The sequence below is a fragment of the Odontomachus brunneus genome, unplaced genomic scaffold, assembly GCF_010583005.1.
Source record: "Odontomachus brunneus isolate Ranch 3 - 2012 unplaced genomic scaffold, Obru_v1 Obru_scaffold_021, whole genome shotgun sequence".
NCBI classification, from domain to species: domain Eukaryota; kingdom Metazoa; phylum Arthropoda; class Insecta; order Hymenoptera; family Formicidae; genus Odontomachus; species Odontomachus brunneus.
Genome location: NW_022639471.1, coordinates 380,328 through 402,856, shown reverse-complemented (window position 1 = coordinate 402,856; position 22,529 = coordinate 380,328). Strand labels below are relative to the sequence as shown.

Sequence of the window (22,529 nt, the reverse complement as noted above, 5' to 3'; positions counted from 1 at the left end):
TACAGCTTATGTCCTAAAGCAAGTTTGTGGACAAGGGCATAGTCAGGCCTCTTATATTTCAGATACTCTACGGATTATTTTCCCCTTGTCCACAACCTTGCTTTAATTCTTAAATCATAAGAAATTGACCAACCACCGTTGATTATTTTTAAAATAATAAAACTGTGGTTAGTCAATTTATTACGGCTTGAAGATTAAAGCAAGGTTGTTGCCCATTTCTAGTCAAGCATACTTTATAGATAGGCAATATTTGATACATGATTTTTCTCATTGTTTGAAAACAAACATATAACTAGTTGAAAACTTTAATGGCTCCTGCACACAGGACGCGGTAATGCTTGCCGCGCAGCGGAAGTCCGCGCGACAGCCAATCAATATGTTGCTTTTCCGTAAGAGCTACAAGGTTATTACGGAAAGCAGCATATTGATGGCTGTCGCGCGACTTCTGCCGCGCGGCAAGCATTACCGCGTTTTGTGTGCAGGAGCCATAAGAAAAAAGTACTACTGGATATCTCTTTCGCATCGAATAGATAGATATTGCAGCAATTGAAAAAAACTTAAGCAGTATTTGTCAACGGTCATACCTCGTTGAGAGCACCAGTTCTCGTCTGATCACTGAAGTTAAGCAACGATGGGCGCGGTTAGTACTTAGATGGGTGACCGCTTGGGAACACCGCGTACTGTTGGCATAATTTTTTCTTTTTTTTGGGCATATTTTACTATTGTGATAAATTTATTTTAATTGATCTTCAAATCTTTGTTTCAAGAGATCGATTATCTTCTCGATTTTATGAAGTTCGATTTGCATAACAGAAAATTTTGCTATTTAATAACCTTCTGTCGGTAAATGTGTTGATAAAAATGTATAAAATCATTGTAGATGATAATTACAGAAGTGCAATTTCATAAAAATATTGAATATACTTCATTGTGAATTTATATACATAATGATGTGAAGCATCAAGTTATAAATCATAAATTAATTCTTTCTTACACACTGGATGTCTAGATATCTATATCGGATAGCTGAAAACAGTCGATAATGTCATTCATCTTCAATTATCTCCAAACTCCTCGGGGTCTCTTTGCCCCTTTGCTAGTATGAAAATTTACCTAAGACTGACATTCTTCTGACTGAATAATATTTCGTCGGTGGCTGGACTAAGGGCCATTTTTTTCAAGCTCCAGTTAAACAAACTCTTTCAGTAATTTTGTAGGATTGTAAAAAAAGTTACAAAGTCAGCGTTAAATAAAAAGCACGACTGAAGAGAACGCTCTCACAATGCACGCAGGAAAAACCTGTATGACATTAGGTTTGAATATTTGCTAAACGGTTTGAATCACGACTAAGATTTCTGTACAATACACATAAGTTTATTATTATCTACCAAATAATCACAGCTTTATAAATTTGTTTATTTATCAGTTTAAGCTTATTTAATATAAAAAATTATTTATATAAAAAACTAGTTTTACATAATCTCTTATTTTACTTTCTTAAAATTTAATCTTTTACTTTAATATTTTATTTATATAAGAAATTTTGATTTGATGACAGGTGGATGAGCAATACAAATTTCGTATCGAATTTCGTATCGTGTTCGATATTTTTTAAATAGGTAGATATTGCACAGGTTGGAAAAAACTTTAAGCACTAAGCGTCAACGGTCATACTTCGTTGAAAGCACCAGTTCTCGTCCTGTTATTGAAAAGTTTTGTTTATTGAGCTTATTGTATACATTTAATTGTAATTTTGGTCCTAAATAAACGATAAAAAAAAACACCAGTTCTTATATAAATTTGCCATATATACATTTTCTGAAATTGCAAAGAGACTTTTTTACTTCTTCAATTTTTCACCGTTGACTTTCAATATATCCAAATCCTCATTAAACAGATAAATAAGTATGCCTTTGAAATGATTTTCCAAATATTCCTGCCAATTGAAATCTGTCATGTCGAAATTAAACAGATGCTGATCCCTCCTGTACAACCTATGCCACATTGATTGAACGTTGTAATTGGCATAAGTCCATTCTCTGACCATAAAATATCCAAGATTTTCCATATCTTGGTAAAGTTTATTATATAATTTCTGTAAGCTAAAAGATAACATATTGTAACACAAGTATTTTGAGATATTTAGTAGATTAGTTAAAAATACCTTCTTTTATTTGTGTTTCTTTCCAATTTGTCCAATAAAATAGCAGGTAACGTGTAAGTGAACCAATTGCGAGTTTTATATAAACTCTTTTTTTTAATCAATTTTACGGTTAGAAGCCACGGTTCCAGTGGATATTTCTTACCAATCACTTTCGCTATCTGAAAATACTGGCCCCAGGTTATAGGTGCATCGTTCGACGATACATAATTGTAAATCAACGTTTCAATACCTCTCCTGCAATAATAATTTCAATAGAGTGTAAAAATATCTACATCGAGAATACATGAAAATAAAGTAATTTTTGGAGATATCTCAACGTACAAATATTACATTAATAATTACAAGTTATTTATTTAATATTTTAACGTTATTTTAATGTTTATTTTAACGTTTATTTTAACGTGAATTAAAACGAATACCTGTAATTCTTACTCTTATCATACGGAATATAATAATCGATTATTATATAATGAATTGATTATATAATTATCATAAAAAATCCTATATTTTGAAAAAATATCTAGAACGAGTAATAAAACAAGAAGTTTTGAATGCACAAATTATTTTAGCATTAAAATAAAAGTCTAAGGAAAGATTTATCTCAATGAACAATAATTCGCGTTTATTTTGCCTTTTTCTTCGTCAAAGCCAATCTACAAGCTTATACGTAGTCATTGCATTCTTGTTACGTATTCCTGTCGCACGCGTCTCTGAATTGGTTCCTAATTTGTCGAACCTCTTTCTATAGATCCATGTCACGTATTACTGTACGTGCAAATTTCTCGTCGCTCGCTACATTTGTGCATGCATGAATCGTACCTGTCTGGTTTATTAGAGACATCCCACGCAGCAACAATTAGAGCGTTTATGGTTTTATCGACAGGCACTAAGTCTACTACGCAGTTAGGATCACACCATATATATTTTATCAGTCTTTTGTAAATATACTTCACCAGTCCCATGGGACCGTAATAATTACCGACCCATCCCGCAAGCGGTTCATCAGCAGTGGATATAACTAAAAATGAAATTAATTAAAGATTTAGGATGAATGAAAATAAGGAAGGGTCATAATCTTGTATATAGACATAATTTTCTAGTCGCGTAAAGATGTATGCGAATCGAAGATATAAAAAAGAGATTACCCTCGCAGATTGATGTTATGAGATAAATTCTTTGCAAAAAGAAACATTGTAGAGAAAAACACGGTTGCACACACAATTAGTTTTTGTCGATAATTTACATAATATCATAAATGATAATAAACATAGAAGGCTAACGACGTTATGCTTGGAGAAAAAATACACGAGGAAACTTGTTGAGAAATATTCTCAGAATTTTTCATGCAATCTGTCTTACAGCAAAATTTTAATATTTTCTCAAGAATATATCTCCAGATTTATTTTACAAGTTGGAACGTGTTTTATAAGCACTTAAGCAAAAAAATTTGAAGTACTGATTCACAGCACATTGTGCTATATAAATAAAATTGAGTAGTGACGTTATGGATGTTAAAGAAAAAATACACAAAGAAATCTAGTGTGAGAAATATTCTTTGAAAAATTATGATGAATATTTTTTATCGGGTTTTAGTGAGCAAACTTGACATAATTGCATCAAGCTTAAGACATAAAGTATGAAGTAATAAAGTATTCCTCACCTGTACCCGGTCTAAAAATTCCAATCGGCAATTCCTCGCTTACTTCTTTCACTAATGATTCCGCGACGGCTTTGGTAATTGTATATGTATTCGGCCAAGCAGAGAAAGCCCTAGAAAGAAAACGTTAATTTAGCTATCGACGTTTCTTACAATTCGTTGCTATTCTCTTGTGCTCGAAATAAAAATACATGTTGTTTTAATACTCACTCGGCGATCTGTTCACTGACTTCTCCGGGTTTTAAATTCTTCACTATTGTAAGAAAAGTTTGATAAGTGATAGGACATGGGTAGAAAATTTCTTCGTTGTGCTTTAAATAGCAGTTCGCATTCAGTGCCGATACGTAAATAAACGCCTACAATACAAATTTACATCCTTACAAAATCGACTGAATCATAGATAAATTGAAGAATTTAGTTTTAACGGTATCTTGTCGCAGCGTTGATTATTTATTACACTATCTTTTAATCAATTTGTTTCCGTAATCTATAAAGCATAATATCTTTTAGAATGTGCTATTTAATTGAGATACCTTCAAATTTTTCATATCTTTAGCCATATCTAAGATATATTTGGTGCCGTTAATGTTTGTCATCGCAACAGATTTGAATTCTTCTTTAAAGCGTACGTTTGCGCCCATATGAAAGACGATAGATACCTATAATGAAATGTTAATCTGATATCACATTGCTGGAAGATCGCGGTGTGTTGTTTGTAATTCGCTTAAGTAAAATGTGAGAAGTAATAAATAGATATAAACTCTTACATTCTGTTTGAGGAGGCTGTCATCGTCCCGTGAGAGACCTAAATTTGCGACAGACAAATCACCCTTTATCGGCACGATTTTGCTTCGAAAATTTGGCACTTCCGCCTTAAGTCGATCGTAAATCTATCAACCGACATAGTAATAAGAATTATTATTAAAACTAATATTATATTACATACTCAGTTATAATATTAATAATATACAGTAATTGAGACTTATAATTATATTCGATAATTTATATTGACACAGCATATGGATTTAATAGTAGTAATTGTAATAACAAGTAATAGAGAAAAATGACATAATAGAGCCGACCTCATCAATTTCAACGAGCCTTGAAATATGTTCTCAAAGTTATAATTCTCTCAGTAATCTTTAAGAAGTTTTAACTACCGATAATATTTAACGACAATATTGTTTCACACTTACCATGTTCTGAAATATATCATTGAGCCGGTCTTCGACATCTCTTTCAGTTTTTGAACGTAATAATACATAAATAGTAGTGATATCGGTGCACGCACGTAATAATTTCTCGATTAATATTTTTCCAAGAAAACCGGATCCTCCTTCAAAATGACAACATAAATTAAGTTTTATCTTTTTTTAATCGCTTTTCAACGAACTTATAAAATTGAACGAAAAAATCCTATATGTTATTATATGACTAATAAAAAAAGTAGTCTTATATAATTCATAACAAAAATTATCTAGATACGAGAATTAGCTAAGATGGACAAATTCATCCTACCATATCACACACACTTGTTTGCCAACTTCCTATTGTTAATATCTCAAAAATAAAAAGTTGCATAATAGATAACCTGTTAATAGATCTCTGTTTCGTTACACGGACTGAAATTTATAATTTTTTTGCACAAACGGACGTCCGTGTTGCATTAGACCCTGTATATGCAGGTAGTTCTAATTATAACCGGTTGAAGATATTAAATTTAACGATACAATACCTGTGATAAAAATTGTTTGGCCGGAATAAAACTGCTGTATCCGCGTTTTATTGACGTTTAAACCATCCTTCTTCTTAGGGTTAACGGTGTTTGGAATCTTCTCGCAGGTAGCTGGGTTTCTCGCAGTAGGTAGCTCACTTTTTTTATCAGTTGAATAACATTTCTCAGAGATTTCATTGTTCTGTATATTAAAATGCAACATGTAGAATAGCATGAAGCGCTTAAATAACTGTAAGAATATATGACCTCGAATGTTCTAATCTTTTTGAAATAAGATAGCACTTAAAAATACACGTGAAGATTCACTCAAAGCGATAGTGAAATTACTGAAATTATTGCCTTTGTATGAATCATAAAGTGACTATTTTGTTGAAGCTTAGAATGTGAAGTCTAACTCTATACGAGAGAATGAATTCAATCGGTTAGAACGGAATTATTCTTAGTGATAGTGAAATAGGGGTCAAACAATCGTAGGTCTTTCCTTTTCGCTGAATTAGTGTACACTTACGAAACGTGAAAAAAAATTAATAAGTGGTTTAAAAATAAAACAATAATGATAAGACCTAGTTTATACGAAACTACTATAGATACTGACAAACTAACAACAGAGGTCTGTTGAAATTTGCAATTTATTTTTTAATATATGTTGCGGATAAATATATGCAGCGGACTCACATAAATCAGTCTTATCAAAATTGTAAAAAGAAATAGGTATACAGTTAAGACTTGGAGCAAAAGAGAGAAGAGGGGCGGAGAGGGGAGAAGAGCTGATTCAGGTAGTCCAGCGAAAAAAAACGAACTACATGTGTCAGAAACAGATGGACAAAACACATGGCACCAATCGTAGGCCAGATCAAGTATCAGATTTACTTTTCGATTGGAAATATTTACTCAGTGACTTAGAATAGAGAATTTACTTTGTATGAATAAAAAAATTACTTGAACTGGCGTGTCTTGACTGTCACTACTCTATTTTTCGAGTGAAATTTCGCTTCAAGAAATTTCGAGGAAAAGAGGAATAGTTGTTAGGCAAATATGATCTCGACACAATATTACGCATAAAATAAAATATATTATTATAGTGCATATCAAAAGTAACATACTAGGAGAAAGTTTTATGTACTTACTTCGCCGTTGTTATATATATGTAATTGCCCAGGGATTGGAATTATGGGACTCATAGAGAGTGAATCCGACACAGACATGCTGATTCTCCGGTTTCGTTGTTCGAACAAATGCTACTGAGATAGTACAATAAAATAAACTGAAAGATGAAGTGCAGCTAGTATGTTTCAAAGTAACTCGAGTTTACTCGAGAATTTTCGCGATACTGACGAACAAACTAAAGAAGCTGCTTCGAATCGACCACGAGGATAACTGGAAGAGTGTTTTAAAGTTGCGATACGTTCTCTAACTAAATTACTGAAGAGAAAAATCCAGCACTACTAGTTCTTATTTCACCACGTGACGAAGTAACTCACAGCTAAGACTACGTTGAACGTTAGTTTCTAAAATATTCACTTCGTCAATTCAGAACCTAGCTGCAACGTTGCATTCTTTTTAGACGGTGGAACAATAAGAAGCATCGACGTTTTCTACCTGAAGACAAGCCCACGACTGCTTTCTTTCATCATCCAACAAAATGTGTGTAGAATGGTCATCCCCACTACGCAGCACACCATTTATCACATTTCCACCAATTATCGGTGAACACTTCAACTTGTATCTTATCAGGAGAAAATTAGAAAACAAAAGTCATTACGTAGCTATTATAGATTCTTATTATTATAATTTTTTATTGTCTATTTTGGAAAACCCATATTAAAACTTCCGATTTTAATGAAATTGGAAGAAGTTATAGAAAAAATTTGACGCACTAAATAATCCATATACGCTTTTAAGAGCTAAAACATTCTTCCGGCAAAAATCACTTTCTTTTCTTTCGGAGAAAGTATCGTCAAAACTATGAAAGATAGAAAAAAATTTGAATTGTTTCAAGAGTATCTTACAATGATGTTACTAAATTTTTCGAAAATGTTATGTATTCATTTCAACATACTCCCATTATTGACTATTTTTTCTAATCTAACAATTTTTTACAAATAAATGAAAGTCTATTTTACAAAGATATATTTTTCTCGAAATGAAAGTGCCTTTTACGATGAATTACAACCTAAAAATCAAGTAGATAATCCGACACTAACCTTGTAGCTATGCGATGCATATCGATTCCATTGACTAATCCTTTGAAAATCAAACTACTCTGTTTTAGAAAATTCCTTACTGAATTCCCATTACTCGATTAATGCGATAACTGCAAATAATTTCTTCGTTGCGATTATATTCAGGTAGTCCAGCGAAAAAGAACGAACTACATGTGTCAGAAATAGATGGACAAAACACATGGCACCAATCGTAAGCCAGATCAAGTATCAGATTTACTTTTCGATTGGAAATATTTACTCAGTGACTTAGAACAGGGAATTTATTTTGTATGAATAAAAAAATTACTTGAACTGGCGTGTCTTGACTATCACTACTCTATTTTTCGAGTGAAATTTTGCTTCAAGAAATTTCGAGGAAAAGAGGAATAGTTATTAGGCAAATATGATCTCGACACAATATTACGCATAAAATAAAATATATTATTATAGTGCATATCAAAAGAAACATACTAGGAGAAAGTTTTATGTACTTACTTCGCCGTTTTATCTACTTACTTTTGTTATATATATGTAGTTTCCCAGGGATTGGAATTATCCGTAAATTTGCTTGAAATGTTATCCGTAAATTTGCTTGAAATGGAAAAAACAACGACGAAATGGACGACGACGATAAAAATTAAATTCCATTGTTTGAAAATTAAAATTAACTATTATATAAATTAAAGTGGGTAACGTTCATGATTCGATCTTACGGTGATGGGTTTTTTAATGTTTACCATTTATAATCGTTTACCATTTATAACCGTTTTATAATCCATATATACAAGTCCATATTAAGAACACAAATAATCATCTTATAAAACTTAGCTACTTTATCTATGTATGTCGTCGTGAAAGCCAACGTTTTTAATAACAAAATCTTTTAATGTATCTCTTTGCTTCTAAAGTACTGAATACCATAAAGGAATAATACTAATAGCAGTTATTATTCTTAATTAATTGTATTATTAAATATTTAATTTATAATTGTATAATTGTATTCAATATTGTATTGATTAAGTATTATTCATAACATTAGATTCCCGTTGTTAATGTGTCTTAGGTATATTGCAGAATATAATCTTCAATGGACGAAGAAAATAAAAGTTTATGAAGTATTTGCGAAATTCCGAATAGTCTATGATACAGCTGGAAAATATAATGAGCAATAATAAGATTGCGTATCATCTGTTTTAGATGATCTATGTTTATATGTCGTGTCTCTATCTATTAAGTAGCAAAATCTTCCTTAATAAACTAAAACCTACATATTTTATTCAGTAGTTAATTACGCAACAAAAGGAATCTAAACAAATGTTTTATTCTTTCTTCCCATTTTCTAATTTTAACTTTTTTCCTCTCTACTCTTCTCTACTCTTCGATTATTCAGTGTTAAGCTTTAACATGTTTGTTGTATAGAATGCATGACAGTAAAGTAAGACATCGATGAATCCGACAACTGAAACAAGCGATGACTGCATTTATAATATACCTTTACTCAAAGTTATAAAACATTGTTACTATGAATATACCATGATTTATACTGATATCTTTTCACCATAGCGAATCTAAAGATACTGGAAACAATCCGTCGATATTCAAGTCAAATATTTTATTTCCTCTTTACAGCAGAAGCAGTATCAACCGTTGTATAGGTAGAAGTGCTACATACCAGCGCACGCGCTTGCTATTAAAACTCGCTGGCTGTTAAAACCACAATTTAATTAAATTGATAAATAACATTAGCAGTTTTCAGCAAAAGTAGCAAAATAACATTAGTAATCTTCAGTAAAAGAGTAAAATTATCGACAGTTAAGTATAATTGTATGGAATAAAAACAATACCAAATAAAATTCTATTTTTAACTTTGAAAGTGCCAAACAATTTAGGATTGGGCTTGAAATTTAAGATGTTGGAATTGTTCGACTTATTTTATACAATAGTTTACTATAGGCGAAGAAGTTGGATATAATTTCTCTTTCTCTCTTTTTCTACTTTACAACATATATTATTCCATGTTAGGTTTTAATTTTGCTGCTGCGTAGAATGCAGTAAGGTAAAGTAAGACATCGATGCACTCGACAGCTATACCAAAAAATCCATCACTTTGTTTTTTGTCACTTATAGAGCGTTACATTCAATACGTCATGATATATTCTAATGTTTATTACCGTGCTGAAGCATTCTAAGGATGCTGTAAACAATCCACCGACATTCAGGCCGAAAATTTTCTTGTTCCTTTGCAGCAGAAACAATATCAGCTTCTGTATATGTATCGGTGCGGCATACCATCGAACGTTGTATCTGCAAAAAATAATAATTATACTACAAAGAAATGTAGAAAATGTTAATATTAGTACTGTCCAGTGTACAAAAATTTGGCTTGAAAAATTACATTAACTTCGTCTTTTATTATTGCTCTGCACTGTAATTAATTATGACCAATGAATGGAAATGTATCTTACGCAGTGACGAATATAGGGTTATTATGATCTATAATTTCTTGTCCAATATAGTTAGCCAGGAACAGATATGTGAATATACTAATTACATACATAAAATGCAGAAAAAAATTCTCGACGTTTTCTCTAAGCGACAGAACCTGAAAAATCTAAGACACAGTGGTTATGATAAAAATTTTTAAAACATTACTGAATTGATTAATTACGTATCAATACGTTCTCTAGCAGTGTCACATATTATTGATATGTCGTAAATCATTTTTCAATATAGATTTTCATTTTATTTCGAATTAAAAAATACGTATTATACCACGTAAGAGTTATTTTAAAAGCCGCGCCAATAACACAACTTCATTCAGGATATTCGTTTAAGATCCTTTTTTTAAGAACGGGATAAAACTCACTCGGAAGATATTGAGACTCAAGCAAGTCACAACAATCACTATCAAGAAAAAAAAGTACACTTCAAAGCGATTTATTAAGAGGGTGCTGCCTTCAAAAATTAAGTAATTTTTATTACACGTAATATTTCAGTCATAAAGTATATACCAACTTTATAGCTTTGCGATGAATATTGACAGCACAGATTATATTCCTATGCATTATATCATTTCGTATAGCAATATCTTGTCGACTGGTGATTTTTATCGCCTTATCAATACAATAGCTGTAAATAATTTTTCTTCCCTGTGAACGTATGTAGCTTTCTGGAATATATTAAAACAGCCAACTTTTCAATTACAAGCCTGATTTTTATACTATTACATTAATATTATTACATTAATGCATTATTATAATAATTTTCTTACCAGGCGATACTAAACATTCCACAAATATGTTGAAAATATTCTATTAATATTGTGCCAGTCGTTATTAACATAGTCTCTCCTATACAAAACACTACATCCATATGCAACCATGTCAAATAAAAATATTTTCTGTTGTCGACAAAATATTCAGTTATAATTCGTATTGCGTGATTTGAGCGAGAATAATTTGTAAGCAGGTAAATATCAAAAATGTTTTTCATCACGGAACAAAACAAAATAAAAACAATGCAGATGAGAAGAACTGTGGATAATTAAAAGAACGCTCATTAAAAAAAAATAGGTTTCTTAATCTTTTTTCGAAATATCGAATCAACAATTATACTATATTTGCTAGTGGTCAATAATTTAATTTTTATTATAAACGCAATCTATTTTACTACATAATATGTATAGAAAAAATCATAAAATATTATCTTACGTCTAATTTTAACCATGTAACATTTCGCGGTGCATGTGTAACTTTCTATGATAGCGAGTTCATTCTCATCTTTCAGATCATTAAATAATAAAATATTAACAAATAAAGGGAAGAAACAGAGTGTATGACGAAACAAAGTGTGAGTATATGTATACATAGAAGTCGTATTGTTAAAACAAATGCATAACTTACACGCTTTATATTAAGCTCAAATGAGATATAATGAATTACAAAGAAAGCATAAAATAATGCCGAGGAAAGAACTTTAATGACAAAATCAGGAGTACACTTTGTAGTCAGCAATGCCCTAAACTGCAAGCAGTAAATTATTTGAGAATTTCATATTGCAAAACCGTTATTCGTTTTTTTTTATCTTTTTTTAATACATCCGTACATTAATGTATATATTATGATTAAGAAAATTAACATACCTGAAATACAATACAGCTCATAAAAATTACAGAGACCAAAATTGTCAGCTGCAAAATAATAATTGGTAGAGTATAAAGTACAGTAAACTTTTACATGGTGTTTGCGACGGTGTCTAATATGTATTCACAAGCTTTTTGTTGTAGCATCATATTGAAGACAAATGTCAGCAATTTTATATACTTGTAATATTTTATACAGTTACCTATATATTATTATATCGCATGCCGTAAGCTGTGTTATTTGTAATAAAATGCTTTCTAATGAATCTAATCTAACGAATCTCCTTGCTTCTACGATGTTAAGGACCAATTATGTCAAAGGTCAGTGATACTCTATACAAAAAATTAAATAATCGTGAATTTCCGGCTGACACCTTGTAAATGATGAAATGACTGAAGGATAAGATAAACCATGATAATAAATAATTATTTAAGCTTTTAATTTCAACTACTTACGCCAGTAACTATTTTAGTCTTTACTTTTTAAACTTTAATCTTTTACTTTGATCTTACTTCTCTTTTCTATTTTCCGCTATTATTTAAAGTTATATCTTAATCCCGTTGCTGCATAGAATACATAACAGTAAAGTAAGACATCGACGCACTCGACAACTGAAATAAGTCAACTTCGTTTATGTATATTTACTTAAAATATGCCATCTTATAAATATAATAAGATGGCTGATTTTTTTTACCGTAGTAAAACATTCTAAAGATGCTGAAAACAATCTACCGATATTCAAGGTGAAATTTTTGTTACCCCTTTGTAGTAGCAGCACTATCAGTCTCTGTATAGATAAGGGCATCATATACCATCGAACATTGTACCTAAAGAGAAATATATTTGTCTTTGAAAAATTAAATTATTTTTGCGTGTTTTCGTCTTATTTCAAAACAATTCATTGTAAGCATCGTGTCAAAAAGTGTCTTACGCGTTGAAAAATATATTGTTGTAGTGATCCGTGACTTGTTGTCCGATATAATTTGATAAAAACATATACAAAATACTGGTTATTACATATGTTATATGTATTAATAATTCCCTAATATCTTCTCTAAACGATATAATCTGCAAAAGCTAGAAGAAAACTAGATTCAAAACATGATTGAAATAAATCTCGCATACCTCTATTTCAGAATCACCTATTAATAATTTTACATATTTTGTCATTTTGTAAAACGGAGTTATATTACAACAAAATAGAAATGCAAAAGAGTAATTACATAATGCACATATACATATTATACTCAAGCAGGAATTTACTACTAGCATCAAAGTGACCCAGTACCGATTTATAGTAAACGTTACTGGCATAGTACTAAATGCCAGGGCTAAATGTACGGGCTTAGTATTGGTGTGATACTGGGATGATAGAAAAGGGCCTGTATCGGAAGACAGTACAGTCACAGTACCGGAAATCAGTACTGTACTAGTATGAAAAAAGTATTGATTCCTAGCACTAGAGAAGTATCTATTCCCAGTACTGGGCCAGTATCGATTCCTAGTAATTTTTATTATTTGTGCAATTATTAATATTACAATTATATAGTATGGAAAGAAAGATCAAACTATAGCCGGGGCTGCACTCGTACCTATACAAGTGTATTTTTAATAGTTATATAAGGAAAAAATTTTTGGGGCGACAGCTGGAATCGACAGTTGGAATCGACGAACTCGAGTCTTCCGCTTGTCAGACAAGTGTTCTTACCACTGGGCTATCTAGGTTTCGCGTTAGGGACCTCTTCCGTTTTCCCATAAAGGACATTAGTATCATCCGTTTCTCGGTACAGGAACAATACTGACCCAATATCATCTATTTGCAGATTGTATACGATTTTTACTTGGGTATCCAGTACAGATTCTACGAACAGAGCCAGTACCAATAATACAGCTTTATTAATACTGGGCCAAAAACGACAAACACTTTTCGGTAACGCCCCAGTATACACACGGTACGACTATCCAATACCTAATCTGAATACGGAGCCAGCACCAATAATACAGCTTTTTTATATTAAGCCCAGCACTGAGCCAGTACCATAACCGGACATCCGCTTTTCAGTATCGACCCAGTATTGAGCCATTTTTCCTTATTGGCGAAACGAATACAATTTCTACTTGGGTAACTTTGATATTAATGAATTTTTTTAAATTTACGTGATTTATAAAATTCGAATTGTTATTTGCGTCAAATACAGTAACTTGCCTTTCCAGATAGAACAAAAAATCAATTACATGACTAAAAAATTCACTTTCCAATCATGATTCAATTATTTTCTGATTTTGATATTATTTTAATGTTACCGTAATTATATATTCTGATTATGTCATAATAAATTGTTCTAAAATAGTGTAATGTTATTACACAAAACTATATTTAGAAGAGTGAGAAAACTCACGCGATAAATATTGAGGCTCAACGAAGTTACGCCAAATACTATCATGAGGAAGAACGTTCCCTCAAATTTGGTTATTAGAAACTTGCAATACCTAAAGCAATGAAAGTCATTATGTTATGCATTGTACACGTATGTTTGAATATATACTAACTCCATAGCTTTGCGATGAATGTCCACGGCATAAATAATCCCTTTAGAAACTATGATTTCTTTTTTCGGATTGATATTGATTTGATTTTCCTGATCAATATTTATCGCTTGCTGGATACGATAACTATAAATAATTTTTGTGCTATAAACATGATATATAGACACTGTTACCTTATCCAACATCACTAAAGATGACTAACAGCGATTTTACTTTCAATTCAAGTTTACGTAAGGTAAAAATAATGTCTGAGCACTACTAATCTTAGTATCCAACTTTGGACATTTTATTATTTTTTTATTGTCTTAAAATATTAGCATTTAAATTCTTAATATAGAAATAGAGTGGAGAGAAAGAAAATATATATTATATTCTACTTTGAATGTTCAAATATTCGTATTGAAAATCGAAAACAATAAAAATTTTCATAGTTAGATATCAATGTCATTAGTGTCAAAATATTATAGTACTTTTACATTGCATTACTACATTTATTGTCTTACCAAGCGATACTAAACATTGCGCAGCTATATTGGAGATATCCTATGAGCATACTACCGGTTGCTACCGTTACGATCAGCTCTATACAAATGAGTACATTCGTGTGCAGCAAAATTAAACATATATCTTTTTTTCGATTGGCAAAATCGGTTATCCACATCAGGGCACGATGTGATTGAGACTCGTTCACAAGCAAAGAACCTTCAACATTCTGGCCCAAAATTGACTCGGTGATAATAATAAATATCAAGAACATTATAAGCGCTAAGGATTTAAAGAGACATGTAATGAATGTATGAACATGTAAAATTAATTTTATTGTATAAATTTTATAATAACTTTTTTGTAACGCGCGTGCGTGTTCGAATGCGAGAGCGATGGCTCTTATAGACCATTAATTTTATTTGTTAATACTTATGATTATATATTTTGTTACTATTTACATAAAAACATGTTATATTATTGTAAACATATTAGTCATTTGGATTTGCTCACGACTGTAGCTTACGTTGAGAGAAAAATTATATTCAAATCATCAAATATTTTTTTGATGGGTGTTATTAACATATTAACTTAAATCTAGATTCTCTTTATTTAAATCAAATATTACCTACTTTAAATAAACAATATTTGGTTTAAATAAAGAGAATGTAAATTTAAGTAAGTATGTTAATGGCACCTATCAAGGAGATATTTGTTGCTTTTAATATAATTTTCTCTCAATGTATTTCATTTTGTAACCTGTAATAAAAGTCAACAAATGATATCTTACATGTAAGGGCAATTGTATAACGTTGCATAATGCGTCCATAACTTTCTATGATAGCGATCTCATTGTCATCTTTTAGCTCGTTACACATATACATCAGATAGTCCAATGACCATTTCACCTGTCATGTCATAAATTCTAATACAACACTCTCAAAAACGTAAGAAGTCTTCGAGGCATGCGTGTTATGTGAGAATTCACAACGTTTTCATAAGCTTATAATAATGATATTTATACATAGATATTTACATATAACGTGATTGAAATATAATATTATTTATAAATAGAGTCCCACACGTAGAATATTGCAAAAAATAAAATTATACGGAAAATTAGAAAGTAGCAATTAGAATAATACTTGAAGAATTTGGATACGAGAATACAAACACGCACATGACTATGCAATATAGCTTCGCGACTTCGTTATATATAAAAACACATGAAAACGCAGCTTACAGTGTTCATGTTGGTCCAAAACGACATATATTGTATTCCGCCTATAATATGAAATAATGCAAGAGAGAAAACGTTAACCATAAAATTAAATGTCAACTTTTCAGTCACAAGGATTCGAAGCTGCAAACAATAACTTTATTAAAAGTTAATAAGCAACAAATATTTCATCAGTTACAATGTTATATTAACAGAAATATCAGACGGTTACACTTAAAGTTATGCTAAAGATACGCTTAAATTACGAAACTTGATTGAAGAAAAATAATTGCGCACGAAGAAAACACTAAAGATGGCCGTTATAAAATATTAATGTTATTTTTCGCACATACATATAAGATGGTTGTAGCAAACATAGTGCTTTGTAACTGATACGTTAGTTTTCTTTACTGTCTGTTTGAGCAGTACTCTCACTGCTGTTTAACATAACCAAATTCTACAGATATTTCAACCATAGTATTCGTTCTGCAAACCACAACAAAGAGATAGCAATATTCTTCCGGTTCGAAACAGTTATACATGAGAATATACTAACTGAGCATTACGTATCACAAGAACTATGGTTGCGAGAACTATATAGATGGGCATATAACAACAGCAACTTTTGTTGCAATATCTATTTAATTTGAAAGTACATAAATTTTCTCCCTAATTATAGAATGTGTGTGTAGCAATCATAGCAGTTTTCTCCGTGCTTCAAAATTAAATTTCATTTCTTAATATTCAAACATTTGTAATTAAACAAGCATTATCTGGATTAACATATTGCATGTAACATACTTGCATTCTTTTGTTTTTCTTGCTGTAGTAAATTAATTGTGCGTTAACATATAAGACATAATCAATATATTAATACAAATAAAAAGATGGACTCACTTGATATAGAATGCCGTACGTAAAGATACCAAACAGTATAAATACTTGAAGTCGAGCATATTTCGGTTGCTGGTACGGCCACAAGCCAACTAAGAGCAGTAAGATTCGATTCAGTTTGAAATATCGCGCCTCATAGGAGATCATGTTTCCGCGGAGAACGAAATGCATCTGATTGCAAAAACGCCATCGGAACACATTCCCTCCTTGCAACCAGTCATTTCAGTAATTTGCTTTTCTTTACCTTAATTTGTTTCTATTCTATCCTAAACTCTACTACAAATTGCCTAATTTTACTTAAATGTAAAGTAAGGTGGTGCGAAATTGTTGTGAGTTCGGAACACTCGCGATTCTTACTACCTCGTACGGAAATGGGTAGGTAAACGGACGATCGATTTGAGACCGTACGAAATTCAACGAATGTTTATTTCCCACAGACTAACGCATGTGTAATAACATGTCGATCGAAGTACGCGCAAGCGTAGTCGTTTTTTCTTGACACCGCAGTTTCCCATTCTTCATTCGAGCTTATGCAACCGTACGATGACTTTGAACTTTGAAAACTATATAAGTTGTCCCATTACATGTGTGTCGAAGTGTTAGTTATAACATTAGTATCTGTGAAGTATAAAGTACTGTAACTCTCTTGTGATATTGAGCTTCCGGTAGAGTATCGAAGTGTGCTTATAGACTTTGCGTTCGTGCAAAGTAAATATTTACAAACATATTACATAGTAATCGTCTATCGTATGTGCTGTGATATGCCAATTCGCTACAGATGAAAATATTCTACAAGTTGATCAGATGCATTCTACGGATTAATGCTTACAGCTACGGTAAACCGTCTATTGCTGTTGACATTATCAAACGGCAGTTGTTGGTATGTGTTCGATTTAATACAATAATTAACTACTGGTGAGCAAGAATATTTTACTTTCTTTTTTTATTTTTGTACCATTTGACAATAAATCTTAACCTCCTGAGTGTATTGAATACACAATAGTAAAGTAAGACATCGACGTACTTATTAACTACAATAAGAAACATCTTTGTTTATATATTTTTATTTAAAATATATTATTTTGAATATTTAATCAAACTTTTTTTCAATAGTAAAACACTCTAAGGATGTTGAGAACAATCCATCGGTATACAAAATAAAAGTTTCGTTATCCCTTTGCAGTAGCAATATTATTAATTTTTGTATATGTAGCTGTGTTACATACCATCGAATGTTATACATATAAATTAATGATATCTGGCTTTGAAAACCAAATAAATATCTTAGAGTGCGAGATAGCACAACTAAAAAACGCTCTGTATGATTAGAATCTGGAATTTTGTCAAACGATTCATTCGGTTACTGGTAATATCAGATAAAACATAATCAAATTTGTATTTTTAATTTGCCAAAAGGATAAATACAAAGCTAAAAATAATATAATATATAACAAAAATAATATAGTAAATAACTCATAGTAAATAACTCATAGTAAATAACTCATAGTAAATAACTCGTCATATGTATTATAATCTCAGATCTCAGTTTAACCATTGCAAAACTAACGGTTCCGATACAACCATACAGACTATTATGTTTGAGTCAGTTTGGAACGTAACCACGTGCTAAAACAGGTAGGCAAATAGGCGATCAATATAACACCCTACGAAATTCTCTCTCAATAGACATTTATTTCTCATAAAATAACACGTTTGTTATAACGCCTCGATCGAAACACGCGCAAGCGTAGTCGTACGCTTTTCACGTCGTACTTTGTTGATTTCATTTTAGTTTGTGCACTCGTACGATGTGTTTGTATTTTAAAAACGAATTGAATTGTACAGTCTCTCTCACATATGTTAACATGCTAATTAGAAAATTGTTTCTACGACTGCTGCAGCTTGTGTGAGCATGTGAATAAATTTTCCGGTAGCATCAATGGATACTCATAAATTTCGCGTTCGTGCATCACAACATAAGCACAAATATCTACAAACAAAATTATCAATTTTATATTGATATATCATAAGGAATGTCATCGATCGCTAAAGATAAAAGTAGTTTTGTAATAAACGCACTAGATACAACGATATCAAGTATAATCTATTGTATAATTTCCGTCTCGTCTATAGTTATCGTTATTGACATCATTAGAAATTCTGCTATTCCTTCAATTTATCGAAGAATATAACACGCAAAACAAGAAGTGAAAAAGCATTTATTATTTACAGTCAAATATACAATCAAATATTTTAATATCGCCCCTTTCAACCCTATTTCCAAGTGAACTAAATGTGATAAATGTTGTTTCTTTTTTATTTTATCATTAAATAATATAATGATTAACTCTATGTAGTTATTGCTGGTATAACCTGAAATATATGAATCTTAAATATTGCAAAGCGGTTTTTATTTGAAAACGCATGACACAACAACAGTAACAAATACGTTAATAAAGTTAATAAACTTAGATCTTGAGGTTTACCAGAGTTAAATAATTTAAGGCTTCATTTCAATATCCAAGATATTCTAATTACGCAATCATCTATGAATTATTTACCTTTTATAATAATTAATTGCTAAAAAAATTGAACATATTTGCTATTTCTTTCTACAGTTTATGTACTCTTCAATTGTAAATCTTACCACGTAAATCTTAATTACGTGATGAAATCTTCATATAATCACGTAAATCCTAATTATGTTTTTGCACAGAATATATTATGGTAAAGAAAGACATCGACGCACTTGCCAACTAGAATAAAAACGACGTTTTTTGCATATTTTCTATTTAAAGTATGTCATCTTGAGTATATTATGATTTAACTTGATATTTTTTATCGTGGCAAAACTTTTTAAAGATGCTGAAAATTTATCAATATATAAATGAAAATTTGTGTTACCCCTCTGTAGCAGCAGTATTATTAATTTCTGTATAGATAGACGTGTCTCATACCATAGAACATTATATCTGCAAGTAAAAATAGTCACTTTTGAAAAATAAGTTATTATTGAGTTTGTGCGTTTGTATTCAAAATAATTAATTGTGTTATATTGGAAAGCGTCTTACGCGGTGAAAAATATATTGTTATAGTGATCAGTAACTATTTGTCTGACGTAGTTTGATAAGAACGTATATATAATAATTAGATATATTATTTGCAATGTGTCGTTATCATTGTTTCCAAACGACATAATGTGAAAAATTTAAGAGAATATAATTAATATAAATTTAACACAAATCTCAGAATCAACCCTAATTTTACGTAGAAAGGAGTTACATTGCTACAAATTAACAACACATAAAAAGAATATAAAAAAAAATAATTATTATTCTCGTACACACACGCACACAATATAGGCACACACACACACATACACACACACATACACACACACACACATTCAGACACACATACAAAATCTCGTTTTGAAAATTATTTTAGAACTTTAATGACAAAATCGTGAGTACACTTCGTAGTCAGAAATGCCGTAAACTGCAACCAGTAAATTAATTGAAAAATTTATATTTCAAAAACATTATTCGTTTATTTTATTTGATTTTTTTTTGTTACTGTTTTTAATACCTTCGTACGTTAATATGATTGAAAAGATTAATATATCTGAAATATATCTGAATATATAGCTCATAGATTAATATATCTGAATATATAGCTCATGAAAATTCCAGAAACCAAAATTATCTGAAATCGAACGAATTTCAATTGTCGATAAGATCATAAACCGATTATAAGTAAGAAGACGCGAATATATCTGAAATATCGAGTCTTGTTGCAGGTCATGTTTCCGGGGATACAGAGACGCGTTTGATTCCGGAAGTGTGAGCAAAGTTCTACTCATCCTTCTTTCTAATTCTCCGTGCATCCAAAAATTATACCATAGAAAATTATTCTTCTCTAACTTAAAGTCGATCGTAAATTGTGGAATTTACCATAAACGTAGTATAGATAAACTCAAAATGTAAACGTAAGAACGAAACACTTGCGGCTATACATTGTAGTATATAATAAAATTTATAAAGGAAAATAGGATTAGACAAAGTAGACAATCGATTTAACGCCATAAAAAATTCATCGTTTCAAGATTTATTTCCTATAGAATGACACATGTATGATAACTTGTTGGTCGAGATACGCGCAAGTTTAGTTGCTCTCCCCCACTCTCAGCACTCGGTACCTCCGTTTCATTTTGGTTCGCGCACTCGTACGATATGTTTGGTCTCTGGGAGCGACAACCACACATACCGACGTGTCAGCTGCAAAATAATAATTGGTAGAGTATGAAGTACAGTAAACTTTTGCATGATGTTTGCGACGGTGTCTAATATGTATTCACAAGCTTTTTGTTGTAGTATCATATTGAAGACATAAATGCCAACAATTTTATATACTTGTAATATTTTATACAGTTACCTATATATATTATTATATCGTATGCCGTAAGCTGTGTTATTTGTAATAAAAAGCTTTCTAATGAATCTAATCTAACGAGTCTCCTTGCTTCTACGATGTTAAGGACCAATTATGTCAAAGGTCAGTGATACTCTATACAAAAAATTAAATAATCGTGAATTTCCGGCTGACACCTTGTAAATGATGAAATGACTGAAGAATAAGATAAACCATGATAATAAATAATTATTTAAGCTTTTACTTACAACTACTTACGCCAGTAACTACTTTAGTCTTTACTTTTTAAACTTTAATCTTTTACTTTGATCTTACTTCTCTTTTCTATTTTCTGCTATTATTTAAATCTTAATCCCGTTGCTGCATAGAATACATAACAGTAAAGTAAGACATCGACGCACTCGACAACTGAAATAAGTCAACTTCGTTTATGTATATTTACTTAAAATATGCCATCTTATAAATATAATAAGATGCCTGATTTTTTTTACCCTAGCAAAACATTCTAAAGATGCTGAAAACAATCTACCGATATTCAAGGTGAAATTTTTGTTACCCCTTTGTAATAGCAGCACTATCAGTCTCTGTATAGATAAGGGCGTCATATACCATCGAACATTGTACCTAAAGAGAAATATATTCGTTTTTGAAAAATTAAATTATTTTTGCGTGTGTTCGTCTTATTTCAAAACAATTCATTGTAAGCATCGTGTCAAAAAGTGTCTTACGCGTTGAAAAATATATTGTTGTAGTGATCCGTGACTTGTTGTCCGATATAATTTGATAAAAACATATACAAAATACTGGTTTTTACATATGTTATATGTATTAATAATTCCCTAATATCTTCTCTAAACGATATAATCTGCAAAAGCTAGAAGAAAACTAGATTCATAACATGATTGAAATAAATCTCGCATACCTCTATTTCAGAATCACCTATTAATAATTTTACATATTTTGTCATTTTGTAAAACGGAGTTATATTACAACAAAATAGAAATGCAAAAGAGTAATTACATAATGCACATATACATATTATACCCAAGCAGG

The 22,529-nt window shown here is 30.9% G+C and overlaps 4 protein-coding genes and 1 non-coding gene across 6 annotated transcripts in view; 1 reads left to right on the top strand and 4 right to left on the bottom strand.

Moving 5' to 3' along the window:
* The first annotated feature begins 570 nt into the window (after positions 1-570).
* Positions 571-689, top strand: LOC116842153. The gene has a single exon (XR_004377683.1). It is a non-coding gene; the product is annotated as a 5S ribosomal RNA (ribosomal RNA).
* A 1,010-nt stretch (positions 690-1,699) lies between these two features.
* On the bottom strand, positions 1,700-7,184 carry LOC116842126 (putative fatty acyl-CoA reductase CG5065). Of its 2 annotated transcripts, XM_032810873.1 has the most exons (11): positions 7,156-7,174; positions 6,684-6,797; positions 5,557-5,737; positions 5,018-5,157; positions 4,589-4,711; positions 4,355-4,480; positions 4,032-4,177; positions 3,825-3,934; positions 2,984-3,182; positions 2,165-2,398; positions 1,700-2,102 (listed from the first exon to the last, which is right to left on the bottom strand). In XM_032810873.1, exons 2-11 carry the CDS (start codon positions 6,759-6,761, stop codon positions 1,841-1,843), a joined length of 1,599 nt encoding a protein of 532 aa, XP_032666764.1. In that variant the 5' UTR covers positions 6,762-6,797; positions 7,156-7,174; the 3' UTR covers positions 1,700-1,840. The 2 variants fall into 2 exon arrangements, with proteins under 2 accessions (XP_032666764.1, XP_032666763.1); XM_032810872.1 differs by having other exon boundaries at positions 6,684-7,184.
* A 1,921-nt stretch (positions 7,185-9,105) lies between these two features.
* Positions 9,106-11,245, bottom strand: LOC116842089 (odorant receptor 4-like). The gene is made up of 6 exons (XM_032810789.1): positions 11,032-11,245; positions 10,776-10,929; positions 10,577-10,664; positions 10,226-10,362; positions 9,932-10,064; positions 9,106-9,845 (listed from the first exon to the last, which is right to left on the bottom strand). Exons 2-6 carry the CDS (start codon positions 10,823-10,825, stop codon positions 9,786-9,788), a joined length of 468 nt encoding a protein of 155 aa, XP_032666680.1. The 5' UTR covers positions 10,826-10,929; positions 11,032-11,245; the 3' UTR covers positions 9,106-9,785.
* A 477-nt stretch (positions 11,246-11,722) lies between these two features.
* Positions 11,723-17,267, bottom strand: LOC116842127. The gene is made up of 12 exons (XM_032810874.1): positions 17,049-17,267; positions 16,176-16,295; positions 15,723-15,840; positions 14,953-15,214; positions 14,453-14,575; positions 14,302-14,392; positions 12,834-12,979; positions 12,597-12,729; positions 12,358-12,513; positions 12,105-12,234; positions 11,902-11,949; positions 11,723-11,782 (listed from the first exon to the last, which is right to left on the bottom strand). Exons 1-9 carry the CDS (start codon positions 17,214-17,216, stop codon positions 12,454-12,456), a joined length of 1,221 nt encoding a protein of 406 aa, XP_032666765.1. The 5' UTR covers positions 17,217-17,267; the 3' UTR covers positions 11,723-11,782; positions 11,902-11,949; positions 12,105-12,234; positions 12,358-12,453.
* A 3,903-nt stretch (positions 17,268-21,170) lies between these two features.
* LOC116842122 overlaps positions 21,171-22,529 on the bottom strand; it is a 5,690-nt gene continuing 4,331 nt past the window's right edge. Inside the window, exons 7-11 of the mRNA XM_032810867.1 lie at positions 22,205-22,350; positions 21,968-22,100; positions 21,725-21,884; positions 21,480-21,611; positions 21,171-21,322 (exon numbers count right to left, since the gene is read on the bottom strand). Of these exons, the coding sequence (XP_032666758.1) occupies positions 21,825-21,884; positions 21,968-22,100; positions 22,205-22,350 (339 nt within the window). The 3' untranslated portion in view covers positions 21,171-21,322; positions 21,480-21,611; positions 21,725-21,824. The remainder of the gene's footprint in view (positions 21,323-21,479; positions 21,612-21,724; positions 21,885-21,967; positions 22,101-22,204; positions 22,351-22,529) is intronic.

Bases quoted from the DNA above. Each gene is read 5' to 3' on its own strand.
- LOC116842089 (XM_032810789.1), bottom strand. From the start codon at position 10,825: ATGCATAGGAATATAATCTGTGCTGTCAATATTCATCGCAAAGCTATA. The intron at 10,665-10,775 runs GTTGGTATATAC...TTTTCTTGATAG, and splicing joins ATTCATCGCAAAGCTATAAA to TGATTGTTGTGACTTGCTTG. The intron at 10,363-10,576 runs TGAAGTTGTGTT...TAGATTTTTCAG, and splicing joins TCTTAAACGAATATCCTGAA to GTTCTGTCGCTTAGAGAAAA.
- LOC116842127 (XM_032810874.1), bottom strand. From the start codon at position 17,216: ATGCATTTCGTTCTCCGCGGAAACATGATCTCCTATGAGGCGCGATAT. The intron at 15,841-16,175 runs GTAAGCTGCGTT...ATGACATGACAG, and splicing joins TTTGGACCAACATGAACACT to GTGAAATGGTCATTGGACTA. The intron at 12,730-12,833 runs GTAAGACACTTT...ATTTCTCTTTAG, and splicing joins AACAATATATTTTTCAACGC to GTACAATGTTCGATGGTATA.
- LOC116842126 (XM_032810872.1), bottom strand. From the start codon at position 6,761: ATGTCTGTGTCGGATTCACTCTCTATGAGTCCCATAATTCCAATCCCT. The intron at 5,158-5,556 runs GTATTGTATCGT...GTCATTTTGAAG, and splicing joins CCAAACAATTTTTATCACAG to GAGGATCCGGTTTTCTTGGA. The intron at 4,712-5,017 runs GTAAGTGTGAAA...GTCGGTTGATAG, and splicing joins ATGATATATTTCAGAACATG to ATTTACGATCGACTTAAGGC.